General features: G+C 44.7%; 1 protein-coding gene across 1 annotated transcript; it reads right to left on the reverse strand.

Annotated features, from left to right (window-relative positions):
* Positions 1 to 1,592: 1,592 nt before the first annotated feature.
* Positions 1,593 to 5,312, reverse strand: LOC135389983 (endothelin-converting enzyme 1-like). The gene is made up of 2 exons (XM_064620014.1): positions 5,084 to 5,312; positions 1,593 to 3,936 (listed from the first exon to the last, which is right to left on the reverse strand). Exons 1-2 carry the CDS (start codon positions 5,168 to 5,170, stop codon positions 1,711 to 1,713), a joined length of 2,313 nt encoding a protein of 770 aa, XP_064476084.1. The 5' UTR covers positions 5,171 to 5,312; the 3' UTR covers positions 1,593 to 1,710.
* Positions 5,313 to 16,938: the final 11,626 nt, after the last annotated feature.

Below are 16,938 nucleotides of genomic sequence, written 5' to 3' on the forward strand. Positions count from 1 at the left end.
GCAACATGCCTTTAAGCGACAAATCGAGAAAATATCTAAGTGTTCGGGTCGGATAATAAACCTCCACCGCGGGTGCCTGCCACCAACAGATGTTAACCAATGTATATGTGTTACGTGCCTCAGTGTAATATGACTCCGCATTCTGCCGCTTTATTCGATGCAGTGTCTGCACATCTCAGTGTCAAGAACTCTCCTCTCGCCGTTTTCGTTTCTCTTGATTTTCCGTTGAAGTTCACAACAATGTTCAAAAAATTCAAAGAAAACAGCCGTCGTTGCACCAGAATGTATATATCAGCAGTAGGGCAAAGTAGATAAGATCAGCCTCTCGTTCGTGGTGGCCCCAAGGTCGTACTGTAGACTGCGGGAGGTGGTGGGTTCAAATCTCACCACCAGGCTGAGCTGTCTGAGGTTTTCTCGCAGACTTTCGAGTCGGATGTAGGCACAGTTCCCCCTGAAGTCGTCCCAGGACGCTTTCTATTCCCTCGTCTCCCCTTTCTTCCTGCTGTCCTCTGTCTGTCCACGCTGTGTGCCGCTCATAGCCACAGTTGCTTCGTGGCGCTAACACGGATTCAAAAAAGAAAAAAAAAACACGTGGAGCACAGGCGCGGAACATCGTTCATGACAATGTCCATAGTCAGTGTTCCATCTAGATCAGGCTATCCTAAAAGATTATCAACCCAAGCAGCACAATGTACTGAAAGTCGAGTGCAATAGGGGTGGAGGGTATGTGTCTTATCAATGTTCTTCATTCTTCATGAGTCTGTTCAAGGCCTTCCACCTACCCGTCCACCCCTACTGCACTCGACTTTCAGTACATTGTGCTGCTTGGGAAGTCTACAGTTCAAACAGCGTCCTTTTATCGCGTAATCGCTTCAACAAAAATGCACACACACGCTGACGTAATGAAAGTGCAGCGGTATCAGGGTGACTGACAGGTTTGGTACTACTGTGATGCTCCATTTTACAGTGCTGTGAATACAAAAAGAAAGCAGACGTGCAACCCGTTCGACATAGGCAATTGACACTTTCAGCATATTGCGCTGCTTGTGTCTCCGAATCAAACCTTGACTTGTGTCTTCTTATGTATATTTGGAAGTAGAATAATTTTCCGGTATGACTTGTGCAAAGTTCCAAGCCAGTGGTCGCTGCTTGTCGACCGGAATAGCTTGAAACCTCAATTATGATATGGATGAAAAGGATTGAGGGGGCGCTACTTTGACCCTAGCAGACACCGCCGCTCCGCACCTCGAGACTGCACTTGAATTTCCTAGGCGTGAAAAAAGTCGTGGGTGGTCGTCTAGCTTAGACTTGTTTAGCCTCTTCGTCACGCGATGACAACACACGCGGTTGGTTCTGAAATGAAGGTAGGTAAGTTAGGTAGCTGGCAGTGTTACGCAGGAGATTGATCGCGGTACTGAACGGAACTTCCACCTCGAGAGGACAAAAAAATGCTGGAAGTATAGTATAAACATTAGTGTGCACAGCGATGACAGTTTGAAATGGAGTGTGTTGAAACTAGTCGTGTGGCGGCAGCAATTGTCCCGTAGGTGTATCGGTCGCTCCTTATAATAAGCAGAACTTCACAAAAGGAATGCGTTTATCTTTCCACTTATTTAATTACACTTCTCATCCGCTTATCTCAGTATCAATGGATTATCATCCCTGCATGAAATAAAACAAGCCTTCGGGATTCTTCAAATAGCCAAGTACTCAAGCAGAAAACAGCTTACAGGTTGGATCTTTTCTCATCGAACTGTTCTTCGCGCATCCAAACGCTTCGGCAAACTCATCAACGTGTCTTAACGGGTCGTTACAGAGTTCCCTGGAGTTGCCGCCGGTACCGCACAAGACATAGCACCATATCACGAAAAAGGTCTTGTCCGGTGATAGTGTGCCTATCCCTTTCGCATGGTTTGTTTTCCTCTTGATGACCGATAAAAGAATATCTATTGCTGCTATTGTAGCGATAGTGTGCATGGTTCGCGTATCGTTTCGAACACCTGTCTCAGAAGATGACTCCTGTCCGGTCAAGCATTGAGCTGTCTGATGAATCCTTTTTCTCGAATTTTCGTGCCATTCTGGATACGTGCTCAGGAGCAGCTTCGTCAGCGACTCTGCAACTGCCGACCCAAACGCAGCGTACTTCACACACAAGGGGACCATCTCGTCGTAGTACGGCAGTTCGAGTACGGTAGGGGCCAGTATAATTTCGCCTTTGATGTGATCAACCACTGCAACTTCACTGTCATCCGCTGTTCTGTAGTGATGAAGTCTGGTGTACTGAGTATACGTGGTTCTCCTGACGCCTTCACAGCTGATCTTGTAGTTACCGACAACTTTGCTAGCCATTGTGCTATAGTTGGCGTAGTACGCTTCGACGTTCTGCACGAGGAAGGTGTCCAGATACGTTAGCACAGAGTCTGTACGCAGATTCGTTGCTCTGAAGGTATCAGTCTGATCAAAGTTCTTTGAATACAGATCCCCCAATGTTGCACGCACGTTATCCATGATGTTACTAATGTCATTTTTAACAAACCGTGTGTATATGCCGGATACGTATGTCGAAAGGAGTGCAAAACCCATTTTTTCTTGAACCATGTGATAGCAGAAAATCCTGTGGTTCAACCTAGCAGCTTCCAAATTACCGTGGTAGTTCATTACGAGCTTCGCGTTGCTGAGCAGGATCAACCTCTGCACGACCGTCCAACTGAGGTACAGATGAAAGTTTTGTTCCCCCATTCTTTCGATCAGTATCGGTATCAGTTGAATAAAACGAACGTGGTTGACGTACACTGCAGGGTTGGACGCAACGAGGTCGTAGAAGTGAGTCTTCAGACCTTTGAACCAGCGCTCACTCGAGATCTGTGGAGCGGTGTAGTTGAACTCACGGACCGTAGTCACAGCCCTGACTTGATCGGAATATATTCTGGCTTCAAACAGAGGAACTGCATCACGTTCGACGGATGTGATTTCCTCAAACGCTGAATTGGCGGTCGTATTGGATGGACTGAATGATTCGTAGATGGTGGCAAAGTAGTCATAATATTTGTTTGCCCTTAGGACGGTGTTTCTTTGCCTGAGTAGAGCCGGTAAATGGGGTGAAGGCCCAACTTCCAACGCTGCGACTACACCAGAGCTGATAGTCCATTGTATTGTAATAAAGGTGTCCCACAGCCAATACGAAGAAAGACGAAGCATGGTGAACAACACATCAGGATTCCTTGAAGGTGATGGCCAAGTTATTCCAACGTCGTGAAGAACGAGCTTTACCAGGGGTAACTGTCCGTCGTCCTCGTAGTTCAAGACGTCTTCGCAGCTCCGAAAGAAAAGGACTGCCTTGTCGACTGCTGTCTGCTTGGACAAATGCGGTACGTGTAACCTGGCCTTCTCGATGATTTCGTCCCTGAAGACTACGACTGTGTCTTCGGCTATCGAATACGTGCGTGATATCTTTCCGCACACATAACCATAAAAGTTATCGCACGGGTTAATGGTCTCATTCATAGTGCCACGTAAGTAAGTTGCGTACTGTCGGCAAGCAGTGGTGACGCAGTTCTCAGCCATTAGGGGTTGGGACTTCAATACTACCTTGAGAAGAAGGGCCAAGAGCATGACCCCCACGATGGCAAGGAAGGCAATGCTTTTGAGCGTGGAAGACAACTTTTTGTGTTTGGTTCTCTTAGAACTGCTCGCGAGGCGCTCGGTGGTAGATATGAGCGGCGATAGCTTCGTGGTCGCGGATGACGGACTCGAAAATTGTGAGGAGCCTTCGCCGAGTACTGTCTTTGACGGTGATATGCCCGGAGAGGACAAGGAGTCACGTGGCGATGTGTCGTGCTTTCCGCTAGGGCGGTGACTGTGGGTTGGTGACAGACGGTGCGGGGAATGAGCCGCAGAGCCGTGCAAATGATGGTACCGACGGCGATGCTTCGCATCCTGTGAGGAGAAGATTCATTGCTGCTATAATTTGGGTTGCAACAGGGACTACAACAGCATTAGAGTACCGGAACTGTGGTATCGTGCAGCATCAGGAGAAATGACCGGAAGAACAGACTCATCTCAACGTCTATAAAGAAAGCTTCCTTCATAAAGGAGGTATTTTTCCCTTTGACTTGTTTTTTTTTAAATCTTTATTATGGAATAGCAAGCAGTCTTTTATGGCTGTCGATCAAACACACCCTAACCCACTCCCCAATAACTTGGGGAGTGGGTTAGGGTGTGTCGGTATGCGTGCTTTGCAAGTTTGAATTTTGTTGCAGTGTGCCAGGTAGCGCTACGTAGTGGACTCAGTACGCCCTGTGCATGTAAATGCGTCAACCTGTCATGCGATTGTGTCAGTATAATGACTCAAATACATCTTTGTTCATTACAACACTTTTCAGAGTTGTTTGGGAATCACGGAATAATTGTACGGCGTGCATGAAAGCTAGTAGACCTAGAAGTCATTGGTTAGCGAGACCGGCCAAGCCAGTATGGCCTACGGCGGTATGGAAAGCAGAAGTCAGGAGAAGTTAGCAAGAGCCAGACCCGGTCAGGCTACGAGCTGGGCGGGAAGACTTCTTATTGGAGGATTCAGGGAGCAATCGCTGCCTTCTCATTGGTCGTGTGCCCAGTGTTGAGAATTTTCTTATACTATGGGCTCTATGAGGAGTTGCGAAGGCCTGGCGCTGCGCCGTTCGGCAGCAGACAGACGAACTTTCGCGACAAACTTTCGCGAACTTTCGCTTCGTCTCCACAGGGTCCTAATCACGTCACTCGTAGGCATCGAGCCGGGACACCAAGGTTGCGCCGCGATACTCGTGGTTGCCTTTTCTTTCTGCATTTGTAAATACCATTGCGCAATGACAAGATAGCGTGCACCGAAAATATTTTACATGGTCGTTCCTCACAGACTCCTTCATGTATGAAGCCGTGATTGCAGAAATGCTAAATGTCACTTCCGTGCTCATTTAACACATCCCTGCGCGGGTCATTGACCTAAGCCATGCACGATGACGTAGAGCGGCATAAAAAGGTTGCGGATACGCGGGTCCCCCCCTCCCCCCCCCACGGGGGGTACTACACTTTCAATTTACCTACTTACCACGGGAAACCCAACATGTTTGAACGCGGGGGAAGCGGTGTGGCTGGTGCGACCCTTCAAGCTCGCCGGAGAGGCGCGTTTCTCCATAATCTTGATAAGTGTTCCCTGAACGTTAGAGAGCTTGTTGGAAGCAGAGCCTCCTCACGGATGCAGAGTGATGACGCTTGACTGTTCGGAAGACGAGGTATGATGGCCTAAACGATGGTCACACACGTGAGGTGCGTGCTGCTTCTTCTGCTTCTTTGAACTGCAGTGCCACAAGAGTGTACGCGCTCGCCACACACCACGCGGATTCCGGTTGAACTATTACAACAATTCAATATGCGGCATATTTGACCATGCTGATGTGAAAAGATTTTAGACATTCAAGTTGTTGGTTTACATACCGTTTATATTCGTTCGGACAGAATTGTGTTTGAGTCACGTGACACGCCGTGTCGTCACGGTAGCCTAGCTAATGATCACGCGAAAGGAACGATATCGGAACAGTGCGAAGCATGTGTGTTCAGATGTGGTGAAAGGGGTCGCGACTGACGGCCCTGGAGGAATGCGCCTCCTGGGCCGACTTCTAAGGGAACTGTGCCCTGTGTCTGAAAGCGTCTGAGGAAAACCCAGGAAAAATCCCAGACAGCACAGCCGGCGCCGGGATTCGAATCCGGGTACCTGCCAGTCTTGACGTGACATGGCCAGCACGCTAACCACTGAGCCACGCGAGCTGGTGTGCTCAGATGTTCTTTATCTTATTCATCGAATAAGGCGACAAGCGCAGTGTACGATAGAAATGAGCACTTTACGGCTCGACTCCCGCCCACCTCGTCTCCCTCTTTTCTTCACTTTTTCGTTTCCGTCTGAGGCGTTGTTTGCTTCACGTGTGTTTTTAAGTTGAAGACTTCAGTTCAAAGATCGAAAGCAACGGACCTGTAATCAGGGCCGGCTTTCTCTGACAAGTTACAACTGTCAGCAGAGGCAGTCTTTTAACAGAGGCAACGTTGAAATAACAAGGAACGTTATTAAATTTTGTTGACTTGACTTTTTTTATCATGCTTGAACCGTACATGGCTGATATAAATGCTAGAAAACGCGCAAACTGAAAAACAGGGATCGAAATTCTAGTGCCTTTGTGTTTTTCACATGCTATTTCCGTGCCGTGAGAAAGCTGCCGTGATGCGGGACAATACTGGGGAGGAACCCGTGCGCGCCGTCCCAAGGAGGCAGTGTAGTACCAGCAACCAAAAGGAAGTAACGGAATACCTTTGCCCGCTAGTAGCGCGTCAAGGTAAGGTCCCACAAAAAAGAAAAAAAAAAGCAGACAGCGCAATACAATACTCGCGCGTCACTACATATTTGAAGAAGTAACGCGGTACCACTACCACTCTCCAATAAGAGTAAGGTAAATATTGTGCAGCTACTTTTCCGCTGTACACTCTATAAAAACTGAGCTTCACCCAGAGTTGTGCCTAACTCGTTACAAGTAACTCGTTACTTGGTAACGGTTACTTTTTTTGGTAACGAAGTAACGATTCAGTTACTTTTTAAAATATGGTAACAGTAACGGAATCAGTTACAAAAATTGGTAACTCGCTACTGACGTTACTCGTTCCTTTTCTTCAGCACGGGGGAGCCCATTTCGGCACTCCGTGTGGCGCAATGCGTGCAAATCTGACCTGCGTGACCCACGACCACGTGTGACTCAAAGTATTATTGCAATCCCTCGCTGGATGTGTTGTTGTATTTTCTCTTGTTTCCATAATCTCTGACCATCACTCCTTCCCAAGAATGGGCACCAATTGTGCATTGGCTACAAACGTTTCGACTTCTAGCCTTTCCTTGTCTTTGCTGAGCTTCTGAGCGCCCTAAATTATGACGCAGCCCCTCGTCTGTTTTCGGGAACCGTTGGTGATCGGTGGCACGAATACCGGTGTCTTTTCTTGTGTTCTCATAGTCTCCAACCACCCCCACTTCGGAAAGAAGGAAGGGTCCAAGCAAGCTGATATAGACTCATGGTAAGGGGCCGCGAGACACGGAACACGAAGGAAGGACGACAAATTATCAGACTCAACAAAAGGTTTATTACAATGACCCATACCTAAGACGCGATGCAGAGGGGCAACAAGACAAAACGAAGGGTCACTATTCACGTTGCCACGTTTGGCGGCATGTTTGTTGGCTCCTTTAACTATGCGGCGGTAACGTAGAAGTAACTCGTTACCTGTGAGTAACGAGAACTCGTTACTTTTGTATGTCGGTAACGAGTAACGTATTTAGTTACTTTTTTCGGAAGTAACGGGTAACGGTATTTAGTTCCTTTCTTTTGGTAACGGGCACAAGTCTGGCTTCACCGCATAGCACGCTCTGTGCCACCCATTGCCACGAATGATAGGGCTATCGCTTCTGATTCGAAAAGAGAGGGAGGCGTACGCCTTTTTGTGTCAGTTATCATATATCCAAATGGACACAAAAAGGCGTACGCCCCTCCTCTCTCTTCGAATCAGAAGCGATAACTCTATCGTTCGTGGCAGTGGTTGGCGCGGAGCGTGCTATGCGGTGAAGTTCAGTTTTTAGAGTGCAGGCATCTCATTGCCGAAGACGTTCCAATATTTATGTTCCCTCTTCGCCTGCAGGAAGGTCATTTCAGGCCAAATGATGCAGGGGTGCCGCTCGCCTCCCCTTAGAATTTTTTTAATGTCGTCCGCAACGTCGAACATATTTTGCGACTGTATCAGTTACTTATCATCTTTACATCGACAATGTTCTCACACAAAGAACGTTGCTCACCAACTCTTAATCGAAATTGTGAAAATGAAGCTTTAATTGACGAGTTATTCCATGAGGACAGCCTAAGCATTCGTCCGCTATAGTCAGGACAACGTCTTCGCTTAACAAAAAATCTATTATTTTATGTATCTAATTCATATTGCTTGACATGCTTTGTAGGACTGGAACTTCACCCACCCAGCTCTGCATATTCGGATAGGAATGAAAGTATAAGACGCCCCATGTAGCAATATTCTCGATTGGTAACACTGAACATTAGTTTTCAATATCAAAATTTGCAAAGTTACATGACCGACCACACTCATTAATTAAAATGTAAAGACAACGTTATCATGCATGATAAGCAAAGTGGGGTGTTAACGAAACGAGCCCACCAACGCTCTGCGCTCAAAGCTCTTTTAACCTTTCTGGACACAATCGGACTTCGATCCTTATTGTGAAGGGGCTCATTATTTCGTTCCCCACAGCACCACCAGCAATGGGGTAGAGTATCGCCACTGGCGACGAAACTCCCCATTCATCATCTTAAAATAAAGATGTTGTTGAACGAAACGAGTGTGATAAGGGAAGGCAGCGCGGGAGTGGAGTGCAGGATGCCCTGAGCACGAAGAGGTACGACTTACAATAATGTTTTGTGGGATCATGTACACCGAGGACCCAGAAACAAATTGATATTATACGTTGTCATTCTTATTATTTTCATTTCCTTGTTTCATCGGATTCATTACTCTACCACCAACTCTGCTATACACTGACCTAGAAAGTCCTATCTACGCTTCTGGTTCAGTGTAGATTCTGTAAGAGAAGCAGCGTAGCGAAAAAACGATATCTGTCTAATGACTCTCTTGAAAGGCTTTCACAGCTCTGCCATGTAGAATCCCAAGGCACATTGCACTTTCCAGAAGTTGGAAGTAGGGCACCTTCATACTAGTCCATTCCTGTCCGCGGAATGGATGCCTTGATGGCCTTCTGCCTCTTATGCGTTCAGCTATTCGTCTTGAGTGACTGATGCTGTTGGGGATAACCACGATAGTTGGAGTCGTGGAGCGGTAATCGTATTCAGTTCAGTCATACGGCTACCTGGCTAATGTGGCAAGGCTCGTTACTAGATCGTTCATCGAAGAACGGGCCTGTAGGCTCATGAGCTTGGGCGACACGGAGGATTAGGACCACAAACACAGAGAGCTCAAAGAATAGGTTGTCGTTTCATTTATCTAAAAACAGTGACTTATCAGGATCCCCCGTACACCTCCCTAAGACGCACCTAAAAATGTGCATGTTGTGACGTCACACACCCCCAGGGACGATTACCAGTGGTATAAAAATATGCCGAAATTGCTTTAAGTCGAGAAAATACTGCACCATTCATGCATTGAGAGATGTTGACATTGGAATGCTGGTTAGTTGGTGGATTCTATTACGGAGCGACCTGCGATGTCCACTTAGAAGGACGGAACCGTTTTATTATAAGCACCGTGTCGAGACACACATGACATGAGTGTGAAGTAGACTCTTGAAACATTTACTTGTATTTGACATCATGATGGGACGACGCATGGAACATTCATTACGTTTTTTTGACCTCTATAACCCCGTATCCACATGTGGTTGCCATGCTTGGCAGACGCCTAGAGTCTCTACTGTGTAGATGCCTACTGCTCCATGCCGCCTATAGGACCGCTGCTGCCATCTGTCCGCATAAAGTTGACTTATTTAAGAAATCGATAAAACGCGGAAGCAGATAAACGCTGATGAGCTCCATAAAGAGAAACTTCGGAACGATTGGAGAAAAAATTGCTGCACGTCGTAGTTGGTGCATAACATCCACTGTATACCTACCATCAACTTTGTTTCTTCCTCATGTGACGAATTATGCCTCAAATAAGAAATCAATCAAATCGAAACAGGAACGTGGAGAGGAGGCCGGCAGAAATTTTTCCCTCTCAAGGCCACCGCGTTGACGTCACACTGCATGAAGCGAAGAAGTAGTAAACCACGCCGGTCGCAGAAGCTTTGTTACATTCCCGAAACAAAACAATGGACCAGGATTCGGAATCAGAATACTCAGACACTGATTGAAAGAAAGAGCGTTTATTCGGCTTCCACGAGTAATGAAACAGTTCATGAATCGTATAATTAATGCACGGTGGCGTTAGCCGTCCAGAGAAAGAAAGAAGTACTTCCGTCGACGCTCGGTGGAAGCCAGACTTTTGCAAATTTCAAAAGACGTTTTTATGATTTCCCCTTCGTTTGCAAGTGAGATATTTCACAAGTGTGTTCTGTTCGTGTAAATGATTGTGAGAATACCACAAGCTTGAAATCCGTTTATTTAGAGACTGTAAATGTACAGCTTACCAGGAACCTGTGCCACGCACGCCGCGTGCCATGGAATCGTTGGTGCACCGCCTTCGACTAGACGTCCCTTTCAGCCGTACCCTATTGTTCAAGATGGGAAAGGTGAACTTGCCCAACTGCCTCACGTATGACGAAGTTGAGAACACTGAGCACATATTAATTAACTGCTCCAGATGCACTGCGCAACGCAATGACATTAGAGCCGCCTTGGAAATACTGGACCACCGTCCTCTAGACTTAGCGAAGCTCCTCGGAGCATGGCCTTATTTTCAAGTGCTTTGCAGGAGCCACCATATTGCCACGAATCATCTTCGAGAAACTTCCAGGGCGGGCACGAAACGGTACATCTCATCCCGGCGCATGCTGAAGAAGAAGAAAGAAGCTTCCAGACACATCGCCTGCTGCACGTGCTGTTTCTACACTTTTCGGCGAGTTTCCATCTAACAAAAGATGGCGGTGGCCCCGGAAACAAAGCTACAACAAAGTAGCTTGAGGGCATCCGGGGGCCGCACTGACACTAGGCAGCTCTATAATTAAGGCACAGAAGTACAGTAAAGATAATCTCACACAATAATAAGCACAAGAATCTAACACACAATAACCTACGCTACATATTCTCATACCCATAAACTTTCTGTAATAAGTAGAAATATGACACAGGAGAATAGTGGAAAGAAAAATTATAAAATAAAAGCACTCAATACAGCTCAATAAGTAAAGAAAAAATCATGCAAAATTTACTGCAATATCCATACACTTTCTGTAGTAAATAGAAAGAGGAGAACATTCAAAAGAAAAAAAAAATGATAAAATAGAAGTACTCAATACAGCTCACTAAGTAGAGAAAAAATCACACAAAATTTACTACAATTATTTTTAGAATTGAATTTCAGAAGGAATTTAATTATATTAAAAAAAAATACCACGACATCGTAACTGTTTACGCTTGCATGTTTTCAACCCAGTATAACCGGAGTCGCCTGTTAGTGATGTTTCTGAACTCCTGGTTGACAAAGATTTCCTCATGCTTGTTTAGGAGGAACGGCAGCTGGTGGCGTAGCATGTGTGACCCATATTGAGTTCGGCAACGGGGTACTTTCCAGGTTTCCCTGGCACGGGTTTGAAGAGTCTTAGTATTTTTCACCAGTTGTGACATAGCGTATAACTGACGAGGAGCTGATCATAACAGAGTTTTAGCAGAGCAATGGCACTATATTCGTATAAGTACTTACCTGATACGATGCCTAGTCGTCGTAACGGCGGCTCTGATTATGCCAGGAAGGTTTCACTGGAAATAGCGCGTACCGCCTTCTTTTGAATTCTAGACAATATATCCTTATTAGTTTTAGTTGTGGTTCCCCACACTAAATGACCATAACAAAGGTGAGAGAAAAAAAGGGCGTTATATAATTTCTGTTTGACAATAGTTGGAAGTGTAGACCTAAACTTCCATGAAATCCCAGACACACGGGATAGCTTAGTGGAAAGTTCACTGACGTGCACGTCCCAGCTCATATGACACGAGAAATGCACACCAAGTATTTTGATGCCATTTACGATTTCAATTTCCGAGTTTCCTATTTTCAAAGGAACGTTCTATGAGATTTGCTTCTTTTTTTTTTTTTTGTCGAAAAAGTACAGCTTTCGTTTTCTTGCTATTTATTTGCAAGCAATTATTGTTGGCCCAGTTATCTAAGGATAAAAACACTCCGTTGGAATGCTTTGGAATCCCAATGAAGGACTTCATTGAGATCTGTCCCGTAAAAAAAAGGCTGCCGTCGTCAGCATAGATGACGTAGTGAACGTTGTAGCTAACCTTAACAATATCATTTATGTAAATATTGAACAGGAGAGGCCCAAGAATGCTGCCCTGAGGTATACCAGAAGATATATGAAGGGGGGAAGATAATTTACTATCGATCTCTACTGACTGTTGTCGAAAAGCGAGATAGGATTTCAATAGGGAAAGAGGTAGTCCACGTATGCCATAACGATAAAGTTTCTGCAACATCGACTGCATGATTTAATGAATCAAAGGCCTTTCGAAAATCAACATAAACCGCTAATGTAATTTTTTATTCTCCAGGTAATTTAATATAATTTATTTTTGTCTAAGAGAGTGCGAGCTCCGTGGAGCGCCCATTTCGAAAGCCGTACTGAAAGTCCGTTATTATAGAGAACTTGGTAATAAAGGAATCGAGCTGTAAAAAAATAACCCGTTTTAGAACGTTTGAGAAAATAGGCAACAACGATATCGGCCTATAATTTCCCAAGCTACCTCGGTCTCCGCCTTTGAACAGGACTATCACTTTTGCTATTTGCATACTACGTGGAAATTCGCAATTTGATAGACATCTGTTAAATATGTGAGTAAGTATGGGTGCGACTAAGTCGGCAACATACTTCACAGGTGCTACCTGGATACCAAAAATGTCGCTGCTTTTGCTATTCAAGCCGCATAATATAGAGTAGACTTCATTGTCATTTACTAGATTCAGAAAAAAAGAGGCATTCAGAGAGTCAACATCAGGTGCAGAGATTGATTGCGACCGAGTATCTGTGGCAATATTTACAAAATGTTGATTGAAATGATCTGCTAGAGCACTTCTATACCACAGCACCATTCACTTCGAGCTCCGTAATCGGTGGCGAGATGTTCCTACGATGCAACACAGAATCGATCATTTCCCATAGAACACGAGAGTTACTTAAACAAGAATCATCAAACAGTTGTCGGTAATATGCGTCCCTAGCGCCGCGAAGCTCAGCATTTAACCTGTTTCGGAACCTTTTGAAATCCCGTAGTTCTTGTGGGTCGTGTGTTTTCACAAACTTCTTATACAGGCAATCTCTCTTACGCATCTTCTGGATATCGGAAGAAGTAATCCAGGGCTTTCTGATTGTACTGGATTTTCTTCTGGCCTTGCACAGAAAGTGGGTAACATCTCATTACGGCCGAAGTCTCATTACGGCCCAAGTCTCATTACGGCCGAAAGTCTCATTACGACCGAAAATCCTTTAATCCCCAAGTGTCTCGTTACGGCCAAAGTCTCAATACGGCCGAAGGTAGTCTCATTACGGCCGAAGATGTCTCATAACGGCCAAAAAGAAAAAAGAAGCATCCACCATATTAGCTGTGTATATACTGTGTTTTATGCTTTCCAAAATGTGTCCGAGGCGGTGTGCCCCCACGGCTTGTGTCACACACAATGGTTCATGCACACAATATTGCGACAGTGTTTCATGCATCCCTCGTGAAAAATGTTTTTATTGTCATATGTGTCACATGATATTTGTATGTGTTACGCCATTTTCTCTCAGTATTCAAGCAACATCCTACTTGTTGGTTCTGTGAGCGAACTGTGTGTGTGTTCTGAAAAGTACTCTACAAGGGAGCCCACTGGGAGCTCCAGGAGCCATATGACCTATGACCATGATCTTCTCCCCCACTAGCTGCCTTATACAATTTACGTCCACCTGAAATTTAAAAAAAAGTACATAAGGCACACAACAAAATGACATATGCTTTTGTTTGATGATGACCATGAGACATATGCTGTCAAGCAGATTTTTTTTTCCATATATTCAAAACATATTCAAGAATTATGGACAACAATGACAATTACGTCATAATGATGAGCTGCATAGCCAGGAAAGTACTTCAGGAGGTGTTTTATGAGGCTTGACATGGGGTGGAGGAGTCGCCCTCGTCAGTGCTTTACCCAGACCCCCCTACACCCCCTAACCTTCTTGCCTGTGCACCCCCTACAGGGGGTGCCCTTGTGATTTCAGCTTCAGATACGTCTGTAATGATATGTTAAGCTGTAACGACGTAACTATAATGATGACCTCCCCCCACAATTTTTTCTAACACCCCTCTCGTGCTTGGGTTTCTGGATAAACCACTGCCCCTTGTTCATTTTCGTGGGGCACTACATTAGGGCTTATGCACTAATGTCACAATGTTATAAGTGTGTGTCACTCTGGGCATTCGGAATTCCTCTAAGCTACAATATGTAAATTCAGAATACCCGAAGGGTAAGCATCAGATGTTACCTGCAGGCTTCATGCTGAAACGCGTGTACGCAAAACACTTCCGCCGTGGTGGGCGACGTCGTTAGTGTAATCATACACGCAAGACAATTGCGGGCACATGGAGTAGTGGCAGCAACCTGAAAACGATACATTTTCTTGTTATATATGAGTAATCAAAAATATACATTCCCACATGTTTCGTTTTGTCGTTTGCAGGAAGCGCTAGTAAGGGAACAGCACTTGATTGGTCACATGCAAGCCACAATGCGAAAGGTGCCGATATTTCGATTACGCGATCCAAAATTAAAAGTCTACAACCATGCACACTTCCCCATGCAACTACTTCCCCAGCATCGTGAGACACGACACCCATGACATGACACCATGTATTCACGTATAATGTAATGTGAAATGATATGCAGGAATGAAAAAGATGCCAACATACCTGTAGTCCAGTGTCCCATAAGCTTGATTCGATTTTCTGGCAGCTACCATGAAGAGCAAATGCACGATTCACAAGTTTCGTTTCGCCATTTTCATTGCTGTTAATTTCGCAAACGCCAAGCAATCCCACGTGACCTCCTTTGGATCAGTGAAAAGTGAAAATTACTCGCGTCATGAACATATATGTTCATCTCAGCGCAAATCACGTTTTGCATGCTATAGAAGGGAGGGGGATAAATACTCTTCCTTTCGTGTTTTGATATCTTGTTGTTTTGCTACTCTCACTTTGGAGTTCGGCGGATGGTGTCTAGCAACGTTGGGTACCTCGTTTCTTGTGTGAGCGAGTGGTTGCTGTTTACGACGTGTTCATATATTGATTTGTAGTGCTGTAATGTGCAAATTAGCGGACTTTATAGCGGCTCTCTATTTTCCGTCGTTGTCTTTCGAGCAGCGCCTGTTGTTCGGTAAAAATCGAGTTGAATGAATCGCCACAGCCCCAACGTATATCGCGCAGTGTTGACCAAGTCCAGCAGGAATTCTGGTGAGTAATGCTTTCGTAGGTTGTCTGGATTAGTAGTGTGCTGTCCACACATAGTTGGATTCTCCTACGAGTAATTTAAATGAATCAAAACAGCCGAAGTGCCTGTAATAGATGTAACTCGGTATCTGTTCGTAGGTTTGCGTTGTTTCTAGTTGGTTGCGCGTTTAGGAACAACAAATTTATTCGAAGACGATAAGATACCGACAATGCATCACCGTACAGCAGCATTTACTCGTATCATTGTGAGCCATATTTAATTTGTTAAAATTTGTCGTCGTATTTCTTCAAAAATAAAAGCGCAAGTCGGCGTACTTGAATTGATCTCCTTGAACTGCTTACGTCGAACGTCTGCAAATGTTGTACTTATGTGCCTTCGCGCACCATACTAGGCACAAAAGCATATCTGATTAGAATAAATACTTCAAGAGGAAGTCATTCAAATACATTGTTATTTATAGCTGGTTTTCCATTCCAGGCATGGTATGTGGCTGCACGGAGGATTCCGAAAAAGAAAAACAACAACATGGCTAATAGGATGTTGCTGCCCAGGGAGTCCTGGCCGAAGAGGTGAGCTGTTAAGATCATCATAAGGTTCTGTTGTGAAGTGAGAAATTTTGTAGTAGTGCACAAATGTTAATTAGTGCACTACCTTTATAAAAAAGAAACCAGAAATGGAAAGTTATGCATGCATCATTTCACGAATTGTAATGTATCACTATTTGATATTCACATGTTTCCATTAAAGGAATGAACTACTGAACCTATATTCATATCATGGTCATGCTCTGTGTTTACCTGGAAGTCACATTTTTAAGGCTTGTCATTCTTTTGTCTAGATGAAGATTTATGTTAACCTTGTATGAAATAACAGACACGTATCAACACATGTGCAGCTTGTGCACATTAAAACCAGCCATGTAGAGACAAATGCTTTTTCTTTTTTTTTTATATATTCTAGTTTATTCATGGTTGCTCTTCGCTTCTTGCAGGTTTGCTCATTCCAGAAGCAAGCATTGTACAATTATAAGGCGAATGGAAATAAACTGACATCGACTGAGATAGGTGTTCCGTCTTGGCCAGTGACTGTAGGATGGCTCCAAAAGCGTCACAACAAAGCCAATATTCATCTAGCTCTCTACAAGTAGCTAACTCCACATAGTAGCCTGCTTCACAGCAACTTCAACACTACCTTGTGGGAGTACACATTACACAATATGTTGCATTGTGCTGTGGTATGATAACATACCTCGCAATATGTGTATATAAATATGATAAGGGCCCTAAGGGCACAGTGCATGCCTTATACCCTGCTGAATATATATCCATACCTGGCTGTGACATTGCATATCAATGCAGGTTACAATACACATTTTCACATTTGGCCGTTATGAGACATCTTCGGCCGTAATCAGACTGCCTTCGGCCGTATTGAGACTTTGGCCGTAATGAGACACTTGGGGATTAAAGGATTATCGGCCGTATTGAGACTTTCGGCCGTAATGAGACTTCGGCCGTAATGAGATACAATCCAGAAAGTGAGCTTTATAGGCATTACTAAATTTGTTTAGAAAAGCACCATATGCAGCGTCTATCGTGACTTCAGAATAAGCGAAATCCCACTTTATATTACTGATAGCTTCTCGAAAACTGTCCAGTGCGCTGTCATTTATGCATTGATATAAAAAGTTATCCTTAGCTACGGGTA

The sequence above is a fragment of the Ornithodoros turicata genome, chromosome 3 (assembly GCF_037126465.1).
Source record: "Ornithodoros turicata isolate Travis chromosome 3, ASM3712646v1, whole genome shotgun sequence".
NCBI classification, from domain to species: domain Eukaryota; kingdom Metazoa; phylum Arthropoda; class Arachnida; order Ixodida; family Argasidae; genus Ornithodoros; species Ornithodoros turicata.

Coding starts and splice junctions, on each gene's coding strand:
- LOC135389983 (XM_064620014.1), bottom strand. CDS start 5,170: ATGGAGAAACGCGCCTCTCCGGCGAGCTTGAAGGGTCGCACCAGCCAC. Junction 3,937..5,083: donor AACATGTTGGGTTTCCCGTG/GTAAGTAGGTAA, acceptor TTCTCCTCACAG/GATGCGAAGCATCGCCGTCG.